This window comes from Macrobrachium rosenbergii, chromosome 56 (assembly GCF_040412425.1).
Source record: "Macrobrachium rosenbergii isolate ZJJX-2024 chromosome 56, ASM4041242v1, whole genome shotgun sequence".
Lineage (NCBI taxonomy): Eukaryota > Metazoa > Arthropoda > Malacostraca > Decapoda > Palaemonidae > Macrobrachium > Macrobrachium rosenbergii.
In genome coordinates, this window is record NC_089796.1 from 67,166,847 (window position 1) to 67,191,362 (window position 24,516).

General features: G+C 31.5%; 1 protein-coding gene across 1 annotated transcript in view; it reads right to left on the reverse strand.

Moving 5' to 3' along the window:
- LOC136836555 (irregular chiasm C-roughest protein-like) overlaps positions 1 to 24,516 on the reverse strand; it is a 68,620-nt gene that overhangs the window by 23,047 nt on the left and 21,057 nt on the right. Inside the window, exons 2-5 of the mRNA XM_067100999.1 lie at positions 12,531 to 12,816; positions 9,770 to 9,999; positions 7,831 to 8,019; positions 618 to 742 (exon numbers count right to left, since the gene is read on the reverse strand). Coding sequence (XP_066957100.1) covers positions 618 to 742; positions 7,831 to 8,019; positions 9,770 to 9,999; positions 12,531 to 12,816 — 830 coding nt within the window. The remainder of the gene's footprint in view (positions 1 to 617; positions 743 to 7,830; positions 8,020 to 9,769; positions 10,000 to 12,530; positions 12,817 to 24,516) is intronic.

A 24,516-nucleotide genomic window follows, 5' to 3' on the forward strand; every position in this document is an offset into this window, starting at 1 on the left:
CGAGTTTTCTGTACAGCTATAATGCTGTATTAATCAAACTCTCAGCGCTCAGTTGCTCCCCAGATGCGGTCAAGTGAAGGTGTGCACCAGATGCACGACCCATGGCTAACCTTAACCTTAAATAAAAAAAAAATTCTGAGGCTAGATGGCTGCAATTTGGTATGTTTGGTGATTGGACGGTGGATGATCAACATATTAATTTGCAGCCCTCTAGCCTCAGTAGTCTCTAAGATATGAGGGTGGACAGAAATAGTGCGGACGGACAGACAAAGCCATCTCAGTAGTTTTCTTTTACAGTAAACTATTATTATTATTATTATTATTATTATTATTATTATTATTATTTCAGTAGATGAAACCCATTCACATGGAACTAAAGGGGCCACTGACTTGAAATTCAAGCTTCCAAAGAATGTTGGTTTCGGCCTCCCACCGCAGACCCCACACTGCAGCAGTAACTGATTATGATACAAAGCCACTGATTTTTTTCATCGCCCTGGGGGAGACACGAACCCGCGAACATTTGAGTGGCATTTCACGGCACTAACCACTATACCAGCGGACCAGCTAAGCACTAGATATAAAAAGTATTCAATCTAAGTTGAAGGAAGACTCACCTGAACGTCATGGCGTTGGGATTGGCATCGGCGGAACAGGTGAGTGTGGCTGTCTGGCCCTCCTTGTAGCCATCTTGGTCGTGAGTGATCGTTACCTTCGGCGGGTACCGGACTTCCAAGCGAACCTTTATTGAACATGAATAAATAAACACAAAAATAAGTCAGTCAATCAATCAATCAATCACTCAATCAATCGATAGAAAATTACGGAGATAAATTAATTAAATCAATCAATCAATACACAAATAAACAATGAAGTAAACAAATTAAATAAATAAATCACTCGATCAGTCAATCAATAGGTAAGTAAATGAATAAATTAAATCAATCAATCAATACACAAACAGTGACGTAAACATATGAAATAAATTACGATCTATCAATCAATAGATAAACAAGAATTTAAATATATTAAATCAATTAATCAATACACTAATAAACCATGAAATAAACAAATGAAATACATAAATCAATCGATCAATCAATCAGCAGAAAAATAAGTAAATAAATAAATAAAATCAATTAATATACAATTAAATAATGAAGTAAACAAGTGAAATGAATAAATCAATCGTTCAATCAATCAGTAGATAAGTAAATAAATAAATTAAATTAATCAATATACAATTAAACAATGAAGTAAACAAATGAAATAAATTTATAGATCAATCAATCAATCAATAAAAAAATAAATAAATAAATAAATTAAATGAATTAATACACAAACAATGAATTAAACAAATGAAATAAGTCAATCAATCAGTCAGTCAACCAAAAGAAAATTAAATAAATAGATAAATTAATTCATTTAATCAATACACAAATAAACAATGCAGTGAACAAATGAAATAAATCAATCAATCGGTCAGTTAGGCAGAAAAAATAAGTAAATAAATAAACTAAATCAATTAATCAATACACAAATAAACACTGAAATAAACAAATTAAATAAATAAAAAAAATCAGTCGATCAGTCAATCAATTGATAAATAAGTAAATAAATTATATCAATCAATCAATCAATAAGGAAATAAACAGGGAAGTAAACTAATATAATGAATTAAATAAATCAATCTATTAATCAATCAACAGATAAATAAGTAAATAACATAAATTATATCAATCAATCAATAAACAAACAAATAAGTAAACAAATTAACTAAATTAAATAAATCAATCTAGATAAATAAGTATATGAAATAAATCAAATCAATCAATCAATAAAGAGATAAATAAATAGATAACTAACATACGAAATAAATTGAATAAATCAACCAACAATCAATCAATCATTAAATAAATAAATGAACAAATAAATAAGTGAATAATGGCCTCGAATGGTCAAGGTCAACATGATTCAAGTGAATAATTGCCTCAAATATGGTACTAGTTATTATATTTACGTGAATAATGACCTTATATATGGTCAAGGTTAAAATATATAAGTAAATAATGTTCTCATAAAGGTTAAAATGATCAAGTAAAAATGGCCTCATATATGGTCAAGGTTAAAATATTTAGGTAAATAGGGATCTCATATTACATAAAGGTTAAAATGATCAAGTAAAAATGGCTTCATATATGGTCAAGGTTAAAATATATAGGTAAATAAGGGTCTCGTACAACATAAAAGTTAAAATGATCAGGTAAAAATGGCCTCCTATAAGGTAAAGGTTATAATATATAATAAAAGAAATGGCCTTATATAATATAGATTGTTAAAATAATCTAGTAAAAATGGTCTCATATATGGTGCAGGTTGAAATATATAAGTAAATAATGGCCTCATATAACACAAAGGTTCAAATTAAATAAAAATGGCCTCATATATGGTACAGGTTAAAATATGTAAGTAAATAATGGCCTCATATAACATAAAGGTTAAAATTAACTAAAAGTGGGCTCATATATGGTACAGGTCATGAAGAATGAATGAGGAGGGTACAGATACAAAAAATTTGACAGCATTTTGCCAACCTGATAAAGTTATGTACTCGTGAAAGTTACGTGCAATTTTTTTTTACATTTATCAAAATGAAGAAAAATCAGAAAATGAATTACGTAAAGCGCCCATCATGAAAACATAATGGATAATTCATCTTGCAAAAAGTGTAAAAAAAAAAGAAATGAAAACTCTGGTAGTTACTGAAAGTTACTGAACGCGCCACTAACTGTCGGTATGTTAATCATCTATATAGCCATTTCTCTTGTTTTGGAAAATGATAAAAAATCATAAAATATCAAAATATTTTTCTCAGGTGTTACTGTCTCAGATATGATACCGATAAGGTACGCAAGGGAAAAATAATTCATCTACAAATTAAAAGACAAAAACTGTGACAAGAAATGAAAGTGTTTATGGAAAGGTCAAACGATAGCATATTAAGGATAATGTACAACGTGGCAGGAAACTGAAAGGTCATGAAAAGGTCAGCTCCCATGACTGAACTTAAATGTATAAACTGAAAAATTAATAACAAAAATATAAATTTGAAAATGCGAAAGTTGGTAACTGAAGCAAAAGATAAAATACCTACAAAAAAAAAAAATTCTAGCTAAAAAGATGCATGCCAAGTGAAAATCACCATACTTAGTTAAAACACTATTTTTTAGGTAAAACATTGTATTTAGTTTCTTCGAACCTGATGGCGTTTGAAAATATTCGAATATTATTTGGTACTTGCAGAGACACCAGAAGAATTAAAAAGCATACCGTCATTCCAAAAGTCAAATGTAATGTACTGAAAATTTCCAATATGATAATCACCTCTCCTGATAATTCATAGCAAGTTTTTCCTAAAAATACAGAGGCCAAGAAATACCACAGCGCCCCTGCTTTTGGAAAATATATGAAACTGGAAAAGTTTCTTTTGGAAAACAGAACAGATTTGAAACATTTGTGAAAAATAAAGGAGTGTGGGTCGGGAAGTGAATTATTCAGAAGAATTATAAAGCACAAAAATGGTTCAGGAAAAATGAAGAATTTTAATTTTAATTCAGGGAGTTTCAATTTATGGAAACCCCAGTGTTCGGTGTTGCATACGTACATGCAGGCGCAACATTAATACGTACTTGAGTATGAACAGTGTATATACAATACCGACAAACAGACAGACAGACACACACATACGCACACACAGACACTCCTCTCTCTCACTATATACAGTATATATATATATATATATATATATATATATATATATATATATATATATATATATATATATATATATATATATATATATATATCTATAGAGAGAGAGAGAGAGAGAGAGAGAGAGAGAGAGAGAGAGAGAGAATTATATGTATATATACATATATATACATTTGTATGTATATATATGTATACTGTATATATGTACATACATATACATATATATAAATATGTATATTCTAAAAACATTTATGAAGTTTATTAAGTAATTTCACGCCCAAACTTGTCCGAAACGATGATGATGATGATGATGATGATGATGATGATGATGATGATCATCATCATCATCATCATCAGCAGAAAAAAAGAAAGACAAAAATTGGCTGAAAACGACCAGTGAATGAATCATTATTGATGTCAAAGTAACATCAATGCAGTGGCCACTTTTTTTTTTCTCTCCCAGCTCGCAAACGAAAAAGTGGCGACTGCCGTTAAAAATGTGGACAAGCCATTTTTTTTTTTTCTGCCGCCATTTGCTGTTCCAACATGGATGCGTCACTATTTTTCTCGCCGGCCGAAAAACGGAGGAAAAATAAAATCTGAAATGCAGAAAGCGTCTGGAGAGGCGAGCTAATATTCGAGCGCATTGTCTGCATAATTCAGCGACTGTGGATTGATGTTAGAAAAGGGATTAAAGGGATTTGCTGACTCTTGGTAATCCTTAAGGGACCTGACGCCACAAAGACGACGTGGTTGCAATGAGTGACTGTGTATTCATCATTTGCAATGCATCCTTATTTATTGAATCCTACTCCTTTCGTTGTGGAGCATCTTGGGTTTTACTATCTCTCTCTCCCTCTCGCTCTCTCTCTCTCTCTCTCTCTCTCTCTTCCTTGAAGCCTCTGATGATTTATTAGATATCCTTTACCTTTCAATTATTCTGCTTGGTCTTTCATAACAGACTCCTCGTAAGCTATGAATTTTATTAACACAGACACAGACACTCATTATATATACAGTATGTATATATATATATATATAAATATAAATATAATATATATATATATATATATATATATATATATATATATATATATATATATATATATATATATATATATATATATATATATATATATATATATATATATATATATATATATATATATATAGTGCATATAATGCGTAACATCATCTGTATTCTCATAAGCAACGTTTCGGGTACGCTCTGTCCCTATCATCAGGCCGAGAGACGAGAAAAATACGGAAACAATAAATAACAACAACTTTCATACATATAGATATATTAGATATAGAAAGATAATATACATCAATGTCAACCAAACTGCCCGAGAATCCGTGAAACGCTTTTTGACACACAGGTAAGCAAACTCATTAATGTAGGGAACCACCCGTCCTCGTTGTTGTATTTGAAGAAATACATTGCAATTATTATCATTAAGAGCTGGTGGGTACTTGTTGTCAATTTCGAGATAAAACAAAAGTAATTTCATTGCAGCAAGTTGCGGGTGATTTAAGAACGTTTTGAGTATAAGACTATTAAGTAGATTCTTGAAGTCGTAATCTAAAGATGCGTTCCCCAATGCAGCGACTCGAACGACTGTCATTTTATATATATATATATATATATATATATATATATATATATATATATATATATATATATATGTATATACATATGTATATATATATATATATATATATATATATATATATATATATATACGTATATGCATATATATATATACACACACACATATATATATATATGTATATATATATGTAAGTATGTATGTATATATATATAATGTATATACATTATGTATGTATATATTTATATATATATATATATATATATGTATATATATTATGTATATTATATATATATATATATATATATATATATATATATATATATATATATATATATATATATATATATATATGACATCAACAATGAGACTGATGAAGTAGAGCACCCAAAATCTTGGTACTGAAAATCGAATAGGCTGCTGTAATCGCGCGGCTACAGTAGCCCGAGTCGCTGCATTGGAAACGCACCTTACTTAAGAATATGCATGCCAGGTGAAAATCATTATATTTAGTTAAATCATTACATTTAGTTAACTCATCATCTTTAGTTACTTCGAACTTGCTGACGCTTGAAAATTATTCTGTACGATCGGAATTTTGAAATAATTAAATACAACCATTCAAATTGTATTCGGTACCTGAAGAGACCTCATGAAGAATTAAAACGATTATCGTCATTCCAAAAGTCAAATGTAATACTTTGAAAATATTAAGGATAAGTCTTTTTTTATCTTACTTTTCTGAAAGTTCTCTCTGTATCAAAGGCTTAGTGTGAATGCCTGCCCAGTGCAGTTGTAGAATCTTATCTTCAAATATTTAAACGGGGAATAAATTTATTCCTGCTCTCTGCTGAACTTCCTGTGTATCGCTTTCATTTTCTATCGCATCATGTTATTCATTTGTTTATCACCTTTTCCTATAAGTTGTTTCTCTCTCTCTCTCTCTCTACAGGCTGATTTCCCTTTGGAGCCCTCTTGGGTTTAATATAGTCAGTTGACTCTGTCCATAACGGTTTTCAGCTGAAGATTTAAAGACCTCTTGGGTTTAGTATAGTCAGTTGACTACCCTTTAAGAGTTTTCAGCTGAAGATTTAAAGAAAGAAAGTTATGAATTCATACAGACACACGACGCACGCACCAGGCAGACAGACAGACAGACACACAGACACACACACACACACACACACACACACAGGTATTTGGGGCAAAAATTAAATTATTTCTATTTGCCAAATTTCGGAGGGGCCAAGCAGGTCCCTCTTTCGCCACTTCCCAGGGGAGACTGAAGCTTAGGTATGTGAGTACATATAACAAGCAGAGGAGGAAAAATTAAAAGGAAGAGAGAGAGAGAGAGAGAGAGAGAGAGAGAGAGAGAGAGAGAGAGAGAGAGAGAGAGAGAGAGAGAGATTAATTGAAAAATTGATAAGGAGAATACAAAAGAAATGACAATGGTAGCTAGCAGTGAGCCCAAGATGACGCTTATGAGAGAGAGAGAGAGAGAGAGAGAGAGAGAGAGAGAGAGAGAGAGAGAGAGAGAGAGAGAGAGAGAGAGAGAGAGAGATTAACTGAAAATTAACAAAAAGAAAGGGCAATGATACAATGATAGCTGGAGAGAGAGAGAGAGAGAGAGAGAGAGAGAGAGAGAGAGAGAGAGAGAGAGAGAGAGAGCAGCTGGAGACTGCAATAACAACAGAAAGAATAAAAAATAAAAAAAGAGATAAACAGTTAAAGAGAAACGCGCAAAAGAACGAAAAAAAAAAACAGGAAAAAGCGAATTGTGACAACCAAAGAATGAAAAATGGAAAATAAGAAGAACAAAGAAAGAAACGGAGAAAAGGGAGAATCACGAGGATTCTATAAAATCTAAGAATAATAATACAGGTGAGTTAACGAGACGGAACAGGTAAAAGAAAGAATAAAAAAGAGGAAAAGGAGAATCATGAGGGGATTATGATAAGCAAGAAGAATAAAATCAACGGAAGAGAAGAAGAATAAAAAAACAGAGAATAGGAGAATCACGAGGCTGATAACCTAGAATGAAAGAAGAAAGAGAAGATGAAGAATGCAGAAAGAATCAGAGAAAAAAAGAATCACAAGGCTTCTATGAAATCCAAGAAAAAAGAAGAAGAAGAATAAAGAAAGAATTAGAGAAAAAAAGAATCACAAGGCTTCTATGAAATCCAAGAAGAAAGAGAAGAAGAAGAATAAAGAAAGAATCAGAGAAAAAAGAATCACAAGGCTTCTATGAAATCCAAGAAGAAAGAGAAGAAGAAGAATAAAGAAAGAATCAGAAGAAAAAAGAATCAAGGCTTCTATGAAATCCAAGAAGAAAAAAAAGAATAAAGAAAGAATCAGAGGAAAAAATACTCAAGGCTTCTATGAAATCCAAGAAGGAGGAGGATAGCGAAAACCTGGGTCCAAGAAAACTCAACCTGCGCAAACCCACCTGCGCAGCCTCAGCATGGCGAACTGCCGGGTTCATGGCCGTGCATGTGAAGGCACTGTTATGGTGCCTCCTGTCAGCCAGGAAGCTCAAGATGGACCTGGCGTTGCTCCGGTGGCCGTCCTCCATCAGCTCCGTCGTGTAGTGGACGCCCTCCGTCACGACGCGGCCGGAGGCGTCCAGCCACTGCAGCTGCAGGAATTGAGGGGAAAAGTTCGGTTGAATCACAAACATCCACGAATCTCTTTTGTTTTAGTTTGGTTCAAAGGCTGAGAAAAAACCTTAATTTTACTCAGTGTTCAAAAACGTAATTTTAAATCATTACTCTAAAAATTTAATCTTAATGAATTACCTTTAAAATATATTTTAATGAGTTACCTCAAACATTCAATTTTATTAACATTTTATTTTAATGAATTACCTACAAAAAATTTAATAAATTTTATTTAAAAGAATTACCTCGAAATTTAAATTGAATGAATTACCTTAAAATTTAATGTTACTGAATTATCTTAAGATTAATTTTAATAAATTACCTTAAAAATTTTACTTTAACGAAATTACCTTAAAAATTTAATTCTAACGAATTCCCTTGAAAATTTAATACGATGGAATTACCTTAAATATTTAATTCTGACGAATGACCTTGAAGAATTAATTTTAATGAATTACCTTAAAAGTTTAATTTAATTTTATTAAAATTTGAATTTCATTGAACTACCTTAAAATGTGAATGTTAATGATACTTAAAATTTTGATTTTAATGAATCACCTTAAAAATTTAATATTCATGAATTACCTTGCACATTTAACTTTATCGAAATTTTAATTTTATGTGTTTGGTTAAAAATTTAATTTTAGTAAATTATCTTAAATATTTAATTTCAATGAAATAAAGTTTTAATTTCAACGAATTACCTAACTTAGTTACCTTAAATGTTTAATTTTATTGCACAACCTTAAAAATTTAATTTTAATGTTTTTAAAACATTTATTTTAATTAATTTGATCTAAGTCTTTATTCCAATGAGCCAGTTTTAAAGGTTAATTTTAAATAATTTTAATGTGTTATTTTAAAAAAGTTATTTTAATGAATTGAAAAATCTGTTTCTAATATTTTTAAATCCTTTTTTTGAAATAATTAGATCTGAATCTTTATTTACATGAACTATTTTTAAAGCTTAATTTTAAATAACTGGGTTATATTGTTTTATTAATTTAATTTATATGAATTAACTTTTCAATATCATTTCAATGAATTACCTTAAAAATGTAATTTTAACGAATTAACTTACAACCTTAATTTTAATGAATTAGACCTAAAGCTTAAATTCAATTATTACTGTTAATGCTTAGTTTTAATTAATCAGTTCAAAAACTTAATTTTACTGAATCACTTTAAATGCTTGATCTCAATGCATTAGCTTCCTGTCTGCCTCTGTATTTATTTTCCTACAGTGCTTCAAGCCACATTCACACTGTAACGTAAATTCATTTCTTTATATTTTCCTTTTCACCTTTCACACACTCGAACGTTCTTTGCTGTAGAAAGTAACTCAAAAAAATTATTCCTTTTTATGGCTCCCTCCAAATTTGGATTATTGATTAATAATGCCAAAAATTTTAAATGCGATACTATAAATTGTTGAATAACTTGGCATTGAAGCAGACGTGAATTATAACTTTGGTAAAACCCTTGCCTTTCGTGAAGAGTTTTACACTAGCATTATCAATACCTCTTTGATTTTATTACAACATACGTTCAAGGATTACATACTATATCTAAATACACACATTCAACACCCTCCCTCGAAAATCACAGAGGGCCCTAAAGTAAACATTACCAGACATTCAATCAGTCCCACCAGCCATTCGATCAAATCTGGAATGGAGATTGAAGCTGGGGAGAACAATTACCACGTTCCTTCTTTCAAGTGCCTACCTCAGCTGCTGGCTTCCCTCCTTTCGAAATACACTCGAGCTGGACCCCGAATCCAGCCGTGGTGGTGACCAGGGGACCCTGGGAGATGACCGGGGGCTCAGGAGGAACGTAGACTGTCAGCTTGGCCGTCTGGGACCTCACGCCTGGAATGTCTCTCCACCCGGTCACCTGGCACTGGAAGTACGCCTCGTCTTCAAGCGTCACGGGGCTGATCCGCAGGCTGAAGTCTCCTGGAATGTTTGGAAAAAAATAGACGCTTTTGTAGCGATGATGCCGAAGTTCCCTGGAATGCTTGGGAAAGGAGAAACGTTTTTGTAGTAATGATGCCGAAGTCTCTTGGAATGTTTGGGAAAGAAACGTTTTTGTAGTGATGTTGCCCGAAGTCTCCTAGAATTTTGGGAAAGGAGAACGATTTTGTAGTGATGATAACGAAGTCTCCTGGAATGTTTTGAAAAGAAGAAACGTCTTTGTAACGATGATTCCGAAGTCTGGAATGTTTAGGAAGGAAGAAACGTCTTTGTAGTGAAGATGCCGAAGTCTGGAATGTTTGGGAAGGAAGAAACGTTTTTGTAATGATGATGCCGAAGTTTCATGGAAGGTTTGGGAAAGAGAAACGTTTTTAGTAGTGATGATACAGAGGTTAGAGTCAGGGCGAGGTTACCCCCGGGGTCGTCAAAAGAAGGATAACGTTTTCATGATGATGTTTGGAAGTGTACGCATTTCCTTCAACGCTTAGGGAGGAGCAATGTTTTTATGTCGATGTAGCATTTTGTAAAAAACATTTTTTACGGTTAGTATACAAGGCATTTGCGCAAGCAGAACTCCCCTGTAAGGCTCAGAGAGTAGAGACGATTTGACGGTCTTGCTGCTGATATTTTTTTAAATATATATAAAAAAAAATACGGAGATGATACGAAACTTGAGAGCAAACTGCAATCTTCAAGAAAGTAAAAAAAAAAAAAGGAAAATTTTTCACACAGTTTCGGTTGTGCTAAAATTTTCGAAAACTGATTCTGCTGAGATGACAGTTGTCACATCAATTATGATTATTGTGATTATTATATTTATTACCGATCACAAGTTGTTTATTGTCTAGAGTTATTAATATTACTAGTATAACAGAAAATTTTGAAAAGTAAAGACTTCTGCAACTAAATTAAATCTATTCTATAAATATTGCTTAATAATTGTCCGCAATTTATTCACTAAAAGTATGAGCCAAACATCAGCAATAGCAATACAGATGATTTTATTACTCAAAATCTGTTATTTGTTCTTTTTTATCAATGGCTTTATATGAAAAAAAAAACGTCATTGAAATATTAGTTTGGCTGAAAAGGTGGAGGGAGCAAGAACAATTATGATGGACAGATAAAAATAACAATTAAAACGAAATGGTATTTTTTATATCCGTCCATTACCAGGGTCATTAAAAATCTGCGTGCGCTTATCATTTCCATAAATAACCATGACACATACCGAGACTCTCTCTCTCTCTCTCTCTCTCTCCCTCTCTCTCTCTCTTGTGTTTTCAGAATTGAATTGTCCGTGCCTGTCAGTCTGTCTCACTGTAATCTGTCATTATGTGCTTTATAGGTGTGCTTCTGTTTCTATATCTACACATGACTTATTTTGTCTGTCCCTCTGCCAGATTTCCCTCTGAAAATTTTCTGTCTCATTGCCGTTTTTTTTCCACCCATGGCTGTCTTTTTTCTGTTACTTTAATCGTCTGTCTCTCTGCCTGCCGGTCTTCACTCTGGCATTTGTCTGTCTCAATGCCTTTCTCCCTCCACCCATTCTGTCTGTTTGTATGTTTCCACTGGCATTTGTCTGTCTCAATGTCTTCCGCTGTCTACCCAGGTTTTTATTTTGTCCGCCTGTCTGTTTTAACTGGCAATTCCTGTCTCCCTGTTTTTCGTTTTCTACCCATGTTTGTCATTTTGCCTGTCAGTTTGACAATGAGACGGAAAAATTACCGTCTCATTGCTTTGCTCTTTCTACTCATGTCTGTTTTTTGTCTTTTAGTTTAATTGTCTGTCTGTTATTTTGCCTCTTAGTTTAAATGTCTGTCTATCATTTTGCCACTTAGTTTAATTCTCTGCCTGTCATTTTCACTCTTAGTTTAAATGTCTGTCTGTCATTTTGCTTCTTAGTATAGTTTGCCTGTCATTTTGCCTATTAGTGGAACTGTCTGTCTTGTCTGTCTGTCATTTTGACTCTTAGTTTAAATGTCTTTCTGTCATTTTGTCTATTAGTTTAAATTCTGTCTGTCATTTTGTCTATTAGTTTCAATGTCCGTCTGTCCTTTTGTCTCTTAGTTTAATTGTCTGTCTATCATTTTGCTTCTTAATTTGGTTTACTGTCCTTTTGTCTTATTAGTTTAATTGTCTGTCTGTCATTTTGCTTCTTAATTTAGTTAACTGTCCTTTTGTCTTATTAGTTTAATTGTCTGTCTGTCATTTTGCTTCTTAATTTAGTTTACTGTCCTTTTGTCTTATTAATTTAACTGTCTGTCTGTCATTTTGCTTCCTAGTTCAGTTTGTCTGTCCTTTTGTTTATTAGTTTGTCTGGCTGTCCTTTTGCCCATTAGTTTAAATGCCTTGACTGACTGTCATTTTGCATATTAGTTTAAATGTATGTCTGTCATTTTGCCCCTTAGTTAATGTCTGTCTGTTATTTTGACTACTAGTTTAATTGTCTGTTCGTTACTTTGCCTGTTAGTTTAACCGACTGTCTGTCTGTGCTGCAAGCCGCGGCTTACCTTCCTCATCAGCGCCGATCATCTTATACCTCTTGAAGGCGTGGAGTTCCCTCTCGTTCCCGAGTCCGAAATCGTCTCTGGTCCACTGCAGATCACCGACTTTATTGATGATCCTGCAAGGTAGCACCACCGTCGAGCCTATGACGGCCGTCTGCGGCGACGGCTGGTTCGCGAATTTTTGCTCGCCGAGGACCGCTTGGAGGAAAGACAGGGCCACCGTTGCCAGAACGGCTAATTTCGACCGCCATCTTGATGTCAGGTCTCTGCTGTCCGTGGGACTGGGCATCTGGGGAGATGAAAAGAGTTTCTATCACATGGCCGTGATATGATTTAATTCACAAGCATTAAGCTACAAATTTTATTCAATATCCCATTCGTCTTACCTCAGAAATACGGTTTATACCGTAGGGGAATTAAATTGATTAAATGATAGTCAACTGGACGGTTCAGTGGTAAGAGAACTCGTCACTGAAGTCAGAGGTAGTTGCTGTTGGTGGTTCGAGTCCACCAAGTGACTATAACTTATCAATTATAATTCCCCTTCGAGATTATTTCCGAGGTAGAACGAAACGGACATTAAATTACATTTATAGCTTAATGTTTGTGAATAAAACGAGTTTCTGATTAAAATACAAATGCATGTTTACTTTTGGCATATTCAAGACAGAATTGACTCAAAATAAGAAAAGTTTACTTTATAATAGTTTTACCTTGACATATTTAAGGTGAAATGAAAGCTTTCCCTACGTTGCAGCATCTATGTAACTGATGATTCATTTTAGATACATGATTACTTACTGTATCTATAAATCAAAATGACATTGTGCAACATTTCCTGAATCATTTCCCTTCGTCAGTTAATATAGGAAATAATTGCTTCTGGTACACGTAAGATGAATGGGAATTGGGCTACATCTGTACCACATCGGTGTCTCAGGAATTAATATCTACATATCACCTCAGGAATTAATACTGATATATCACATCAGGAATTAATACTGATATATCATCTCAGGAGTGAATATTGATTTATCACCACAGGAATTAATACCGATATATCACGTCATGAATTAATACAGATATATCTTCTCAGGAATTAATACCTATGTATTATCTCAGGAATTAATACCGATACCTCACATCAGGATTTAATACTGTTATATCATCTCAGGAGTGAATATTGATTTATCACCACAGGAATTAATACCGATATATCACTTCATGAATTAATACAGATATATCTTCTCAGGAATTAATACCTATGTATTATCTCAGAAATTAATACCGATACATCACATCAGGAATTAATGCCGCTACATCACCTCAGGAATTAATGCTGATATATCACCCTAGGAATGAATACCAATATATTACTTCAGGAATTAAAACCGATATATCATCTCAGGAATTAATACTAATGTCTGATCTTTGGAATTAATGCCTATCATCTAAGGAATTAATACCGATATACCATCTCAGGAATTAATACCGATCTATCACTTCAGGAATTAAATCCGATATATCACCTTAGGAATTAATACTGATATATGATCTCTGGAATTATATAATACCTATGTATCATCTCAGGAATCAATACCGATGCATCATCTCAGGAATTAATACTGATATATCATCCCAAGAATTAATACTTATAAATCACCCCAGGAATTAATACGGATATATCATGGAATTACGGAGACCGCCTTCGCGAAGGCAGGTCGTTTGATCTGCTTATACTTTCCGCTTCTCCTTTCTTTTCAAATTACTTAAATTCTTGGAAGTTCTGAGGTCAGGATTTACGAACACATAATTATTATGATGATGATTTATGAAAATTTACGAAAACATGATTATTATTATGACGATTTATGGAAATTTATGAAACCATATGATTATAATAGGGATGATTTATGAAAATTTATGAAAACATATGATCATTATGATGATTTATGAAAACATATAAAAACATATGTTAATTATGATGATGATTTATGAAAATTTATGAAAAAATATGATTATTATGACGAAAATTATGAAAAGTTGTCTAAAGAGGGAGTTTGAGGTAGTTGGCCAGCAAAGAAAAGAAGCGGAATGGAGGTCGAGCAAAAGGCTAAAATAAGTAAGTGCAACAAGGGGCTGAAGAGACGCTGCAGAAAACCTCTGGCTGTGCCTACAGTGCGCCACGTGAGGTGCAATGACGGCAGGCACAACTTCTCTACGGAAGCGCTCGACCATTTTGAATAACTTGAGAATAAAAGATCTCGAAGCCTTCAGTGGAAACTCTCAGCGAAGCAAGAACGCCTTTCCCTCTTCCAAGCCTCTCCGAGACCAGTTCTCCACAGGAATGAAACAGCACAGCTGCGCCGGTAGCGCCCGAACTTGGGGGCGCTGCCAGCGCAGCGGCACCGTCGTAAATCAAACTACTAGTTCTTCTTCCTTCTCCTCCTCCTCCTCCTCCTCTCCTCTTCTTCTTCTTCTTTTTCTTCAAAGAAGAGAGACTTTACATGTCTAATGTATTTCCTAGAGAATGAGTTATTGCGTCATTTGTAGTTCTTGAAGGACTTGAGTTATAACAGGGTAAAAGGGTAGGGTTGTGAGGGGGAAAACTGAATGACAGAGGAGGAGGTAATGGGGGGGCAGATGTGCAAAATAAACTCGCTAATGGTGGAAGTGTAGTACACAGGGATATTAAGAAATGAATAACTTAAAACTGTATGTTTATATATATATATATATATATATATATATATATATATATATATATATATATATATGTGTATATATGTGTGTATATTTGATTCATATATGTATGTATATATGATTCTATATGTGGGATGTATATATACATATACATAATAGTGTATTGTATATTATATTATATATAAACATATATATATATATATATATACATATACATATATTTATATATATAATTATATTTATTATATATATTTATGTGCGTGCATGCCTGCTGGCGTGTGTGTCTTAGTATGCGCGGTCATCCATGTGGCGCATTAATGTATCTTGCTGTTAAAGGGGATGGTTTTTAATCTCCTAAGTAAATATTCTTTCGCAACAGAAGCAACGGAAAATACGTCTTCTCAAAAATTCCGATCTTATTAATCTTATCATCCCGTGTTTGACATTCCCGTCACTTATTACTCTTTTTATTTCTTATCTCACCTCTCTTTTGCGTTTTGTTACGTTTGGCCCAGTTAGAGTTATTTTTTTTCTCTCTTTTACTTTTTCTTTCGTTTCAAGGAAGTTCAATTTTTTTTCTCTCTCTTTTACTTTTTCTTTCGTTTCAAGGAAGTTCAATTTTTTTCTCTCTCTTTTACTTTTTCTTTCGTTCCAAGGAAATTCAATTTGCGATCCTTTTCATTTTTAAATTTTCTCTTGCCTTTTATAAGTTGTGAAATAAAAATCTAATTTTTTGGTGGCGATTTCGGTCTTTTCCTTCCTTATTTTTATTTTTCTCTGTTTATCATACTGTCGTTATTTCCTTATGTAGCTTTATACTCTTAATTCTTGTCCTTTTATTTAATTACAGTATTATTATCAACTTTAATTTCCTTTCCATACTGTTCCTCATTCTATATTCCTCTGCTTTTTTCTCCAGTTCGCATTTTATAACTCAACCTTTCTAAAATATTCGCACATTATTTCCTAATTCATTTTCTTTTTCTAAAATATTCGCACATTATTTCCTAATTCATTTTTAATTTTTTTTTATTTACAATTTTTTATTGGCCTTTGTTTTAATCCTATTCTCTCCAACTCAGCTCTTTCATATATTCCATCATTTGTTTATAATCCTTCTTAATTCCACGAGCTCTGAATTTTTTTTCGTTTTATTTTTTTGATTTTTCCATTATTCTTATTCTGGTTTTATAAAGTTTATCAGCTCTTCATTTTGCATTTCTCATTTTGTTTTCTTGTCGATCAACTATTTTTTCCTAATTTTATTTCCTAAATTCTTACTTTCTAAATTTTAGTTACCTATTATTTGTACCCTGTTTTTATAGTTTTTTATCAGCTCATCTTTTTTTTATTTCATTTGGCATTTTTTCCTTATATTGATTTCTCGTCGCATTTATCAACTATTCTCCCTCCATTTTATTTCGCCTATTTTTTATTGTTTTAATTTATCAGCTCTTCTCTTTTTTTTTTTTTACTTGACATTTTTTCCTTATTTTGATTTCTCATCTACTACTCTTCCTCATTTCAATTTCTCCCTTTTCTCTTATTTAAATTCTTTTTTTATTCTTCCACAAAATAATTTTTTCAAGGTGAGCGAACAACTCTGGACAATTCTCTTTCCAAAAAAAGGAGAAAAAATAATAAAATTAAAATGAATCTGCATATTCATTTTTCTTTCAGTGATAAATGTTGGGCCTTTCGGGAAAATCTTTCATCATTAAAGTCCATTTTTTTCAAGCAGCATTCTGTGTAATAATCTTTTTATTTAATCTATTTTTTTACCTGGGGACGGGGGGGAAGGGGGAAGGGAAGGGGAGGGGTTGAGGAGGAGGGAGGGGTAGAGGGGAGGGGTAGAGGGGAGAGAGGGGGAGGAGGAAGGAACGATTTTATGCATGCGTAAATATTCATATATATTTTTTTGTAACGCTGACGAGAATTAAAATAAAAATTACTGTTTTCATAATTATTATTATTATTATTATTATTATTATTATTATTATTATTATTATTATTATTATTATTATTATTATTACTACTACTACTACTACTACTACTACTACTACTACTACTACTACTACTACTACTATTATTATTATTATTATTATTATTATTATTATTATTATTATTATTATTATTATTATTATAAAATTAACCCTGCCAAGCAAAGCACTGGAGCACTTCCGGCCATTCCCAGCAATTAAGACAGCAAAAATAGGGAGTTGGAGTGGTTGAACAGCAAAATAAAGAGACCCAGAAAACAAAAGAGATGAAGCACAAGGATCTAAAGGTGAAACCGGGACAAAAGCCCACAATTGCACTAAGGAATAACAGTTAAAGAGGTTGGACAATAAGACTGAAGATAGGAAATAGGGACGGAGGTTAAGTAAAAGGCTAAAGTGACCGAAGGATAATGCATCTAATAATAATAATAATATATTATTATTATTATTATTATTATTATTATTATTATTATTATTATTATTATTATTATTCGTAATGTACATTTGTAGTTAACGCATATAAGAAAGTAAGGAGCTGGACTATAATAGTTAGTAAGCGCTAATGAAAAAAAATGCAAGAATTAGAGATATTGAATTTCCTTCAGCGAACAAAATAACATTGCTCCAGCACTGTCCAAAATTAGGTTAATAAAGCCCGCCCCCACCCCCTTTCCCCCAACAAAAAAATGTCATTTGAAAGAGCGTTATCTATTCGATAACCAAAATGAAGTTTACGATACCATACTTTTTTGAGCTTTAAAAGCGTTTACAGTTTTTTTTATGCATGAACAAACGTTTGCAGTTTTTTATGTATGAACAAAATTTTGCAGTTTTTTAATGCATGAACAAACATTTGCACTTTTTTATGCATGAACACACATTTACAGCTTTTTTTTATGCATGAACAAACATTTGCAATTTTTATGCATGAACAAACGTTTGCAGTTTTTATGTATGAACAAACGTTTTCAGTTTTTTATGCATGAACAAACGCTTGCAGTTTTTATGCATGAACAAACGCTTACAATTTTTAATGCACGAACAAATATTTGCATTTTTTATGCATGAACAGACTTTTGCAGGTTTTTTGTGCATGAACAAAAGTTTGCAGTTTTTTTTGTGCACAAACAAACGTTTGCAGTTTTTTGTACACGAACAAACCAGTGTACGGTCTCGTCATCAACATACAATGGTTGCAGATATCAAAATCTTCCATTGTTTAATTGACATGTCATATTTTTTTACAACTGAAAACAAGCGTCTGTTCGTGACATTCTCATGTCATACATTTTCGAAGGTTATTGATTCTTCACGTCACTTTATTGCCAGTGCTTAATGAGTGACTTGGAATCCGAAGCGCTTTTCAAACTCTAGGCTGGAAAAATCAGCATCATTATTATTATTATTATTATTATTATTATTATTATTATTATTATTATTATTATTATTATTATTATTCAGAAGATGAAACCTATTCATATGGAACAAGCCCACCACAGGGGCCACTGACTTGAAATGCAAGCTTGCCGAGAATATGGTGTCCATTAGAAAGAAATAACGGAAGGTAATGGGAAATACAGAAAGAGAGAAGATATTGCTTATTAAAAAAAATAAATTAACAAGTTAATAAATAAATAAAAATGTAAGTTAAATTACGTCTTGTTTGTAGCAGCGGACACTATCTGTTTCAGTCATTTTGTTTACTTATTCATTTATTTATTTATTTTTTGCGGGCCATGTTGCCCAAATCGTGCTCGGTCGCAGCAAGAAAGGTAAGAGTGAATGAATGAGTGAATGCAAACACCTTTGTAATCTGAAAGGAACTTTCTGAAGGAAACTAAGACAGGAATTTACTAAAAGGTTGTTCGTAGCGTCCCTTCGGCCCCTGGCTAAACCCCCCAAATTTTTAGCCTCCATTCCCACCTCCTTTCTTCGTCCTCGCTGTCCAACCTCTCTAACTATTACCTAACTATTACTCCCAAGTGTAACTTTGAATGTTTCCCTCAGGTTCACTTTTAAACCATTGTACTTCATCTCCTTTATTTTCTGGATCTCTTTTATCTTGCTGTCCAGCCGCTCCAACTCTCTGTTTCCTCTGTTTTGAGAGTTGAATGGCCGATAAGGCCGAGGTGTTTTGCTTGAGAGCGTAAATCTTGTAAAAATAAGTGAATAAATATATATATATATATATATATATATATATATATATATATATATATATATATATATATATATATATATATATATATATATATATATCTGTATAAACTCAGGACATAGGAAATAACTCCACATTCCGTAGAGATTTTTATGGAGTCTGAAATTTACCGATGGAAAAATGACTAACTACGTAGACTGCGAGTAAATAAAACGTACGGAAGAGATAAGCCCTATTAAAAGAAACACGAAATGGATTTAGAAAGGAAAGCTACAAAAAAGAAAATCCCCCAAATAAATGGACTGGAAAAGGGATTTTAAAAGTTACATTCATTATTTGACGTAAGCCTTTAAACACACAACTAATACATTCGCCAGGAGTTTCTACTTACAAACACCGTAAAAGCTACCAATATTATTAATTAATCTCAATTTTGCTAAACTGTTTTGAATATAATATACAATACTTTAGTGGTGTATGCATAGTTATACCTATTTTCCAACCCATATACTTACATTTTTATCTATTTATTTATTAATTTGATATTGTTTTTTTTAAATAAGTGATCTATTCTTTCTGTATAGTCCATTACCTTTCGATACTTCTTTCAAGTGAACACAGTATTCTTTGGAAGCTTGAATCTCAAGTCAATGGCCCCTACGGGCTTATTCCATATGAATACAGTTCATCAACCGAATAATAATAATAATAATAATAATAATAATAATAATAATAATAATAATAATAATAATAATAATAATAATAATAATAAATGCAGAGGCGCCAATGAAGCTCATTCAATGTAATGACAGAGAATAAATCATAGGAATGCCCTTCATAGAAGAAAAAATAACCAAGGAAAAAAGGGTAAAATGCGAATTCCAAAGACAAACTGAATCCTACTCAGCGCTGAACCGTTGTAAACATCACTACCAGTCATGAAGATAACTTTCGCGAAATCTCCAAGAGAAGATTTGAAACAAGTTATAGACTATCCAGTACCGAATTAAGGTCGTCGTTACCCCGGGGGGCGAATCTCCAGAGGTAGGATGAACCTAGCGGGAGATTAGCGTTCCTGGTATTTCCCTACCCAGCGGCGGACTGACCCTTGAACCCAATATCTCCTGCTTCGGGTATCTGAAGCAATAATGGTAACAGTGAACGAACGATTTTTTATTTTGATGCTTTTAGATGGAAAATGGACTCTCTCTCTCTCTCTCTCTCTCTCTACATTATATATATATATATATATATATATATATATATATATATATATATATATATATATTATATATATATATATATATATATATATATATATATATATATATATATATATATATATATATATATATATATATATATATATATATATATATATATATATATACATAATTACATACATATTCCATTAATAGGCTTGGATTCAGAGAGTACTCAGTAATTAATTTTTGGAGGTGTTTGCTAGACTAGTAGTCCTTTCAATAATGGCTGCTACCCACAGCAGTCTTCTACCTATGAGACAAAGATGATAGCTACTGGACCACGGTGAATGTATATATATACATTATATACATATATATATATATATATATATATATATATATATATTTCTTTTCTATTTATTTATTTATACACATATATACATATGTATATACATGTGTGTGTGTATATATGTATATATTTATAAATACATACATACATACATACACACACAAACACAAACACACATATATATATATATATATATATATATATATATATATATATATATATATATATATATATATATATACACACGTTAGAGACTGTACCATTGCAATATCACTGGCGAAATCTCGGCATTTGCATAGATCCTCCCTAACAAAAGATTCATCCCTCTTCGCATCATTGGTTTTATTGATATTCCTCTTGTGTGCAACAATACGCGACCAGTAATCTCCTTTTATCAAAGCTCTTCGCTTCCACTTCCTCGAAAAATGAGGGATTTTTCTCTTCCACTAATCTGGCCTCTTTTGATTCATGTATGTATTTATCGTCAGTTCTTTGCGGTTTTTATGTTTGTTTACTTTCCGTGTGTAATTCATTTATTATTTTACAGTAAATTATATATATATATATATATATATATATATATATATATATATATATATATATATATATATATATATATATATATATATACAGTATGTGTGTGTGTACATATATGTGCAATATATATATATATATATATATATATATATATATATATATATATATATATATATATATATATATATATATATATATATATATATATATATATATATATATATATGCACACACGTACGTATAACTGAATCACAAAAATATGGAATGTGATGAATACATAAATAAACAATAACAATTTTTGCAAGATGAAATTTTTGCAAATAAAAAAATTATATTAAACATATGAAGATACAGAAAATATATATAAGGTAACTAATTTGTAATTAAGAAAATGATTTTATCTTTTAGGTTGTTCTTGAACATTTTTCTAATACAGGGGTCCAAATAATACATGCCAGGAATAAGGTTAAAATTACAGCTGGAAGTAAGCTGTATAATAGCAGATTCCAGAAGATTTCGTGAAGAGAAATCTTTCGATCTGGCAATCACTGAACTTTCAGCCAAATTTATCCTGTGAGAGTTCTCACTTAAATGAATGAATATGGCATTGGGTGTTTGCCCAGTTTTGATTGAATACTTTTGTTGTTTAATATGTACATCTAAATCTTTGATATATTGGCCAATATAAAAAGAGGGGCAGTCCAAACATGGAATTTTATATATTATGGTGTTGTTTTCTTTAGTGTTATTTTTATAAAAATTCCTTTTAGTGTGTTATTATAGGAAAAACGAGGTTGACATTAAAAGATTTTAAAATTGATTTTATGTTTTCAAAACCACTCACATAAGGCAAGCTAAGAATGTTCGTAAGGGTTTCTTTTTCCATGTTACTTTCACGATAAAACTTTTTGTGGGCTTTATTATAACCTTAGCCCTGGCATGTATTATTTGGACCCCTATATTAGAATAATGCTCAAGAACGACCTAAAATATAAAATCATTGACTTAATTACAAATTAGTTACCTTGTGTATATATTTTCTATGTATTCTTATGTTTAATATAATTTTTTTATTTGTAAAAATGTTCATCTTGCAAAAATTGTTATTGTTTACGAAAAAAGAGAGAATTATTGAGTGGTAATTTTATAACATTTTTTGGTGGTCATTCACCTCCTTGTATAATCTTTTAATTGTCCTGTCCCGGCTTCTGAACGGTTGATCCTAATCATTTGTAAAACCCCTTAAATATCTAACCCTGTTTTGGCAGTTCTACTAATTCTTCAATTGTGTTGGATTTCAGGTACATATTTTTTCCTTTGTAATCCCCATCTTTTATTTATATGAGCTTTCTCTGTAAACTTACTTTTATATTTCTTAAGTCTGCTAAGTAAAGGACGACAAGTCGAAAGGCTTTGCAGCACTCCATTGTTTCTTTTTCCTTTGTGGATTTTGTCTTATTTATATATACATCCATATATATATATATATATATATTTATATATACGTATAAATAAATAAATAAATAAATATATATATATATATATATATATATATATATATATATATATATATATATATATATATATATATATATATATAAACATATTATATACGTATACATATATACATATAAATTCCATCCTTGCTTCCGCAAAATTCCATGTTCAAAGGCTTCCCCTCTGCCTTCTTCCTTAATGTTCACGAACCCCACAGCCATTAAATTGCCAGTGCCGACTGCCGCTGCATGACGAATAATCAGCAAGAACCACGAAGAACGAAAGATACGACACGAATTCGTCGTAGTTCGTACCACGAAACTTTTATTAAATTTTTATTTCGTTTCTGAATCACTTCAAACTCCGAGCAACTTGGAGGCTTAGATAAAAGAGAGAGAGAGAGAGAGAGAGAGAGAGAGAGAGAGAGAGAGAGAGAGAGAGAGAGAGAGAGATTTGTTTCATTTTTTAATCATTCCAAACTCCGAGCCACTGGGAAGCCAAGAGAGAGAGAGAGAGAGAGAGAGAGAGAGGATTTGTTTAATTTTTAATCACTTCAAATTCCGAACCATTGAGAGAGAGAGAGAGAGAGAGAGAGAGAGAGAGAGAGAGAGAGAGATTTTCGCTTTTGCATCACTTCAAATTCCGTGCCTCTTGGAAGCTTGGGTTGAGAGAGAGAGAGAGAGAGAGAGAGAGAGAGAGAGAGAGAGAGAGAGAGAGAGAGAGAGAGAGAGAGAGAGTGAGTGAGTAATTTCCTGGTTTCCAAGAAGCGTCTACTGAATTTCAATACACTTCCCGAATGTCGGAAACTCTCGACCTTCGTTTTGCGAAAAATTTTATTAAGGAATTGTTTTCTGTGCTCTAAAATGCTCTAATTAGTTTATCTACAGGTTACATTCTTAAGCCCCTGATAATAATAATAATAATAATAATAATAATAATAATAATAATAATAATAATAATAATAATAATAATAATAATAGTATAACTGATCTAACCTAATAATTCTGTTACGACCCAAGATTTATTAAAAACCAACAAACAAACACATGAAACCACCGGCTTTCCAAGGTGCCATAGACAGGAATTATTGACTTGAGAATCTCATTATAAATTTTCTCTATGTTAAAAACACACACACACATAGTCTTTAAGATTTAAATGACACGTGATGCATATATATACACACTATATATATATATATATATATATATATATATATATATATTTATATATATTAATATATATTATATATATATATATATATATATATATATATTTATATATTAATATATATATTATTATATATATATATTTATATATTTTATATATTATATATATATATATATATATATATATATATATATATATATATATATATATATATATATATATACTGTACATATATATAGATATATGTGTATTTTATATATATATATATACATATATACATATATATGTATATAATATACATATATATACACGTACATAATATATATATATATATATATATATAGTTATATATATATATATATATTATATA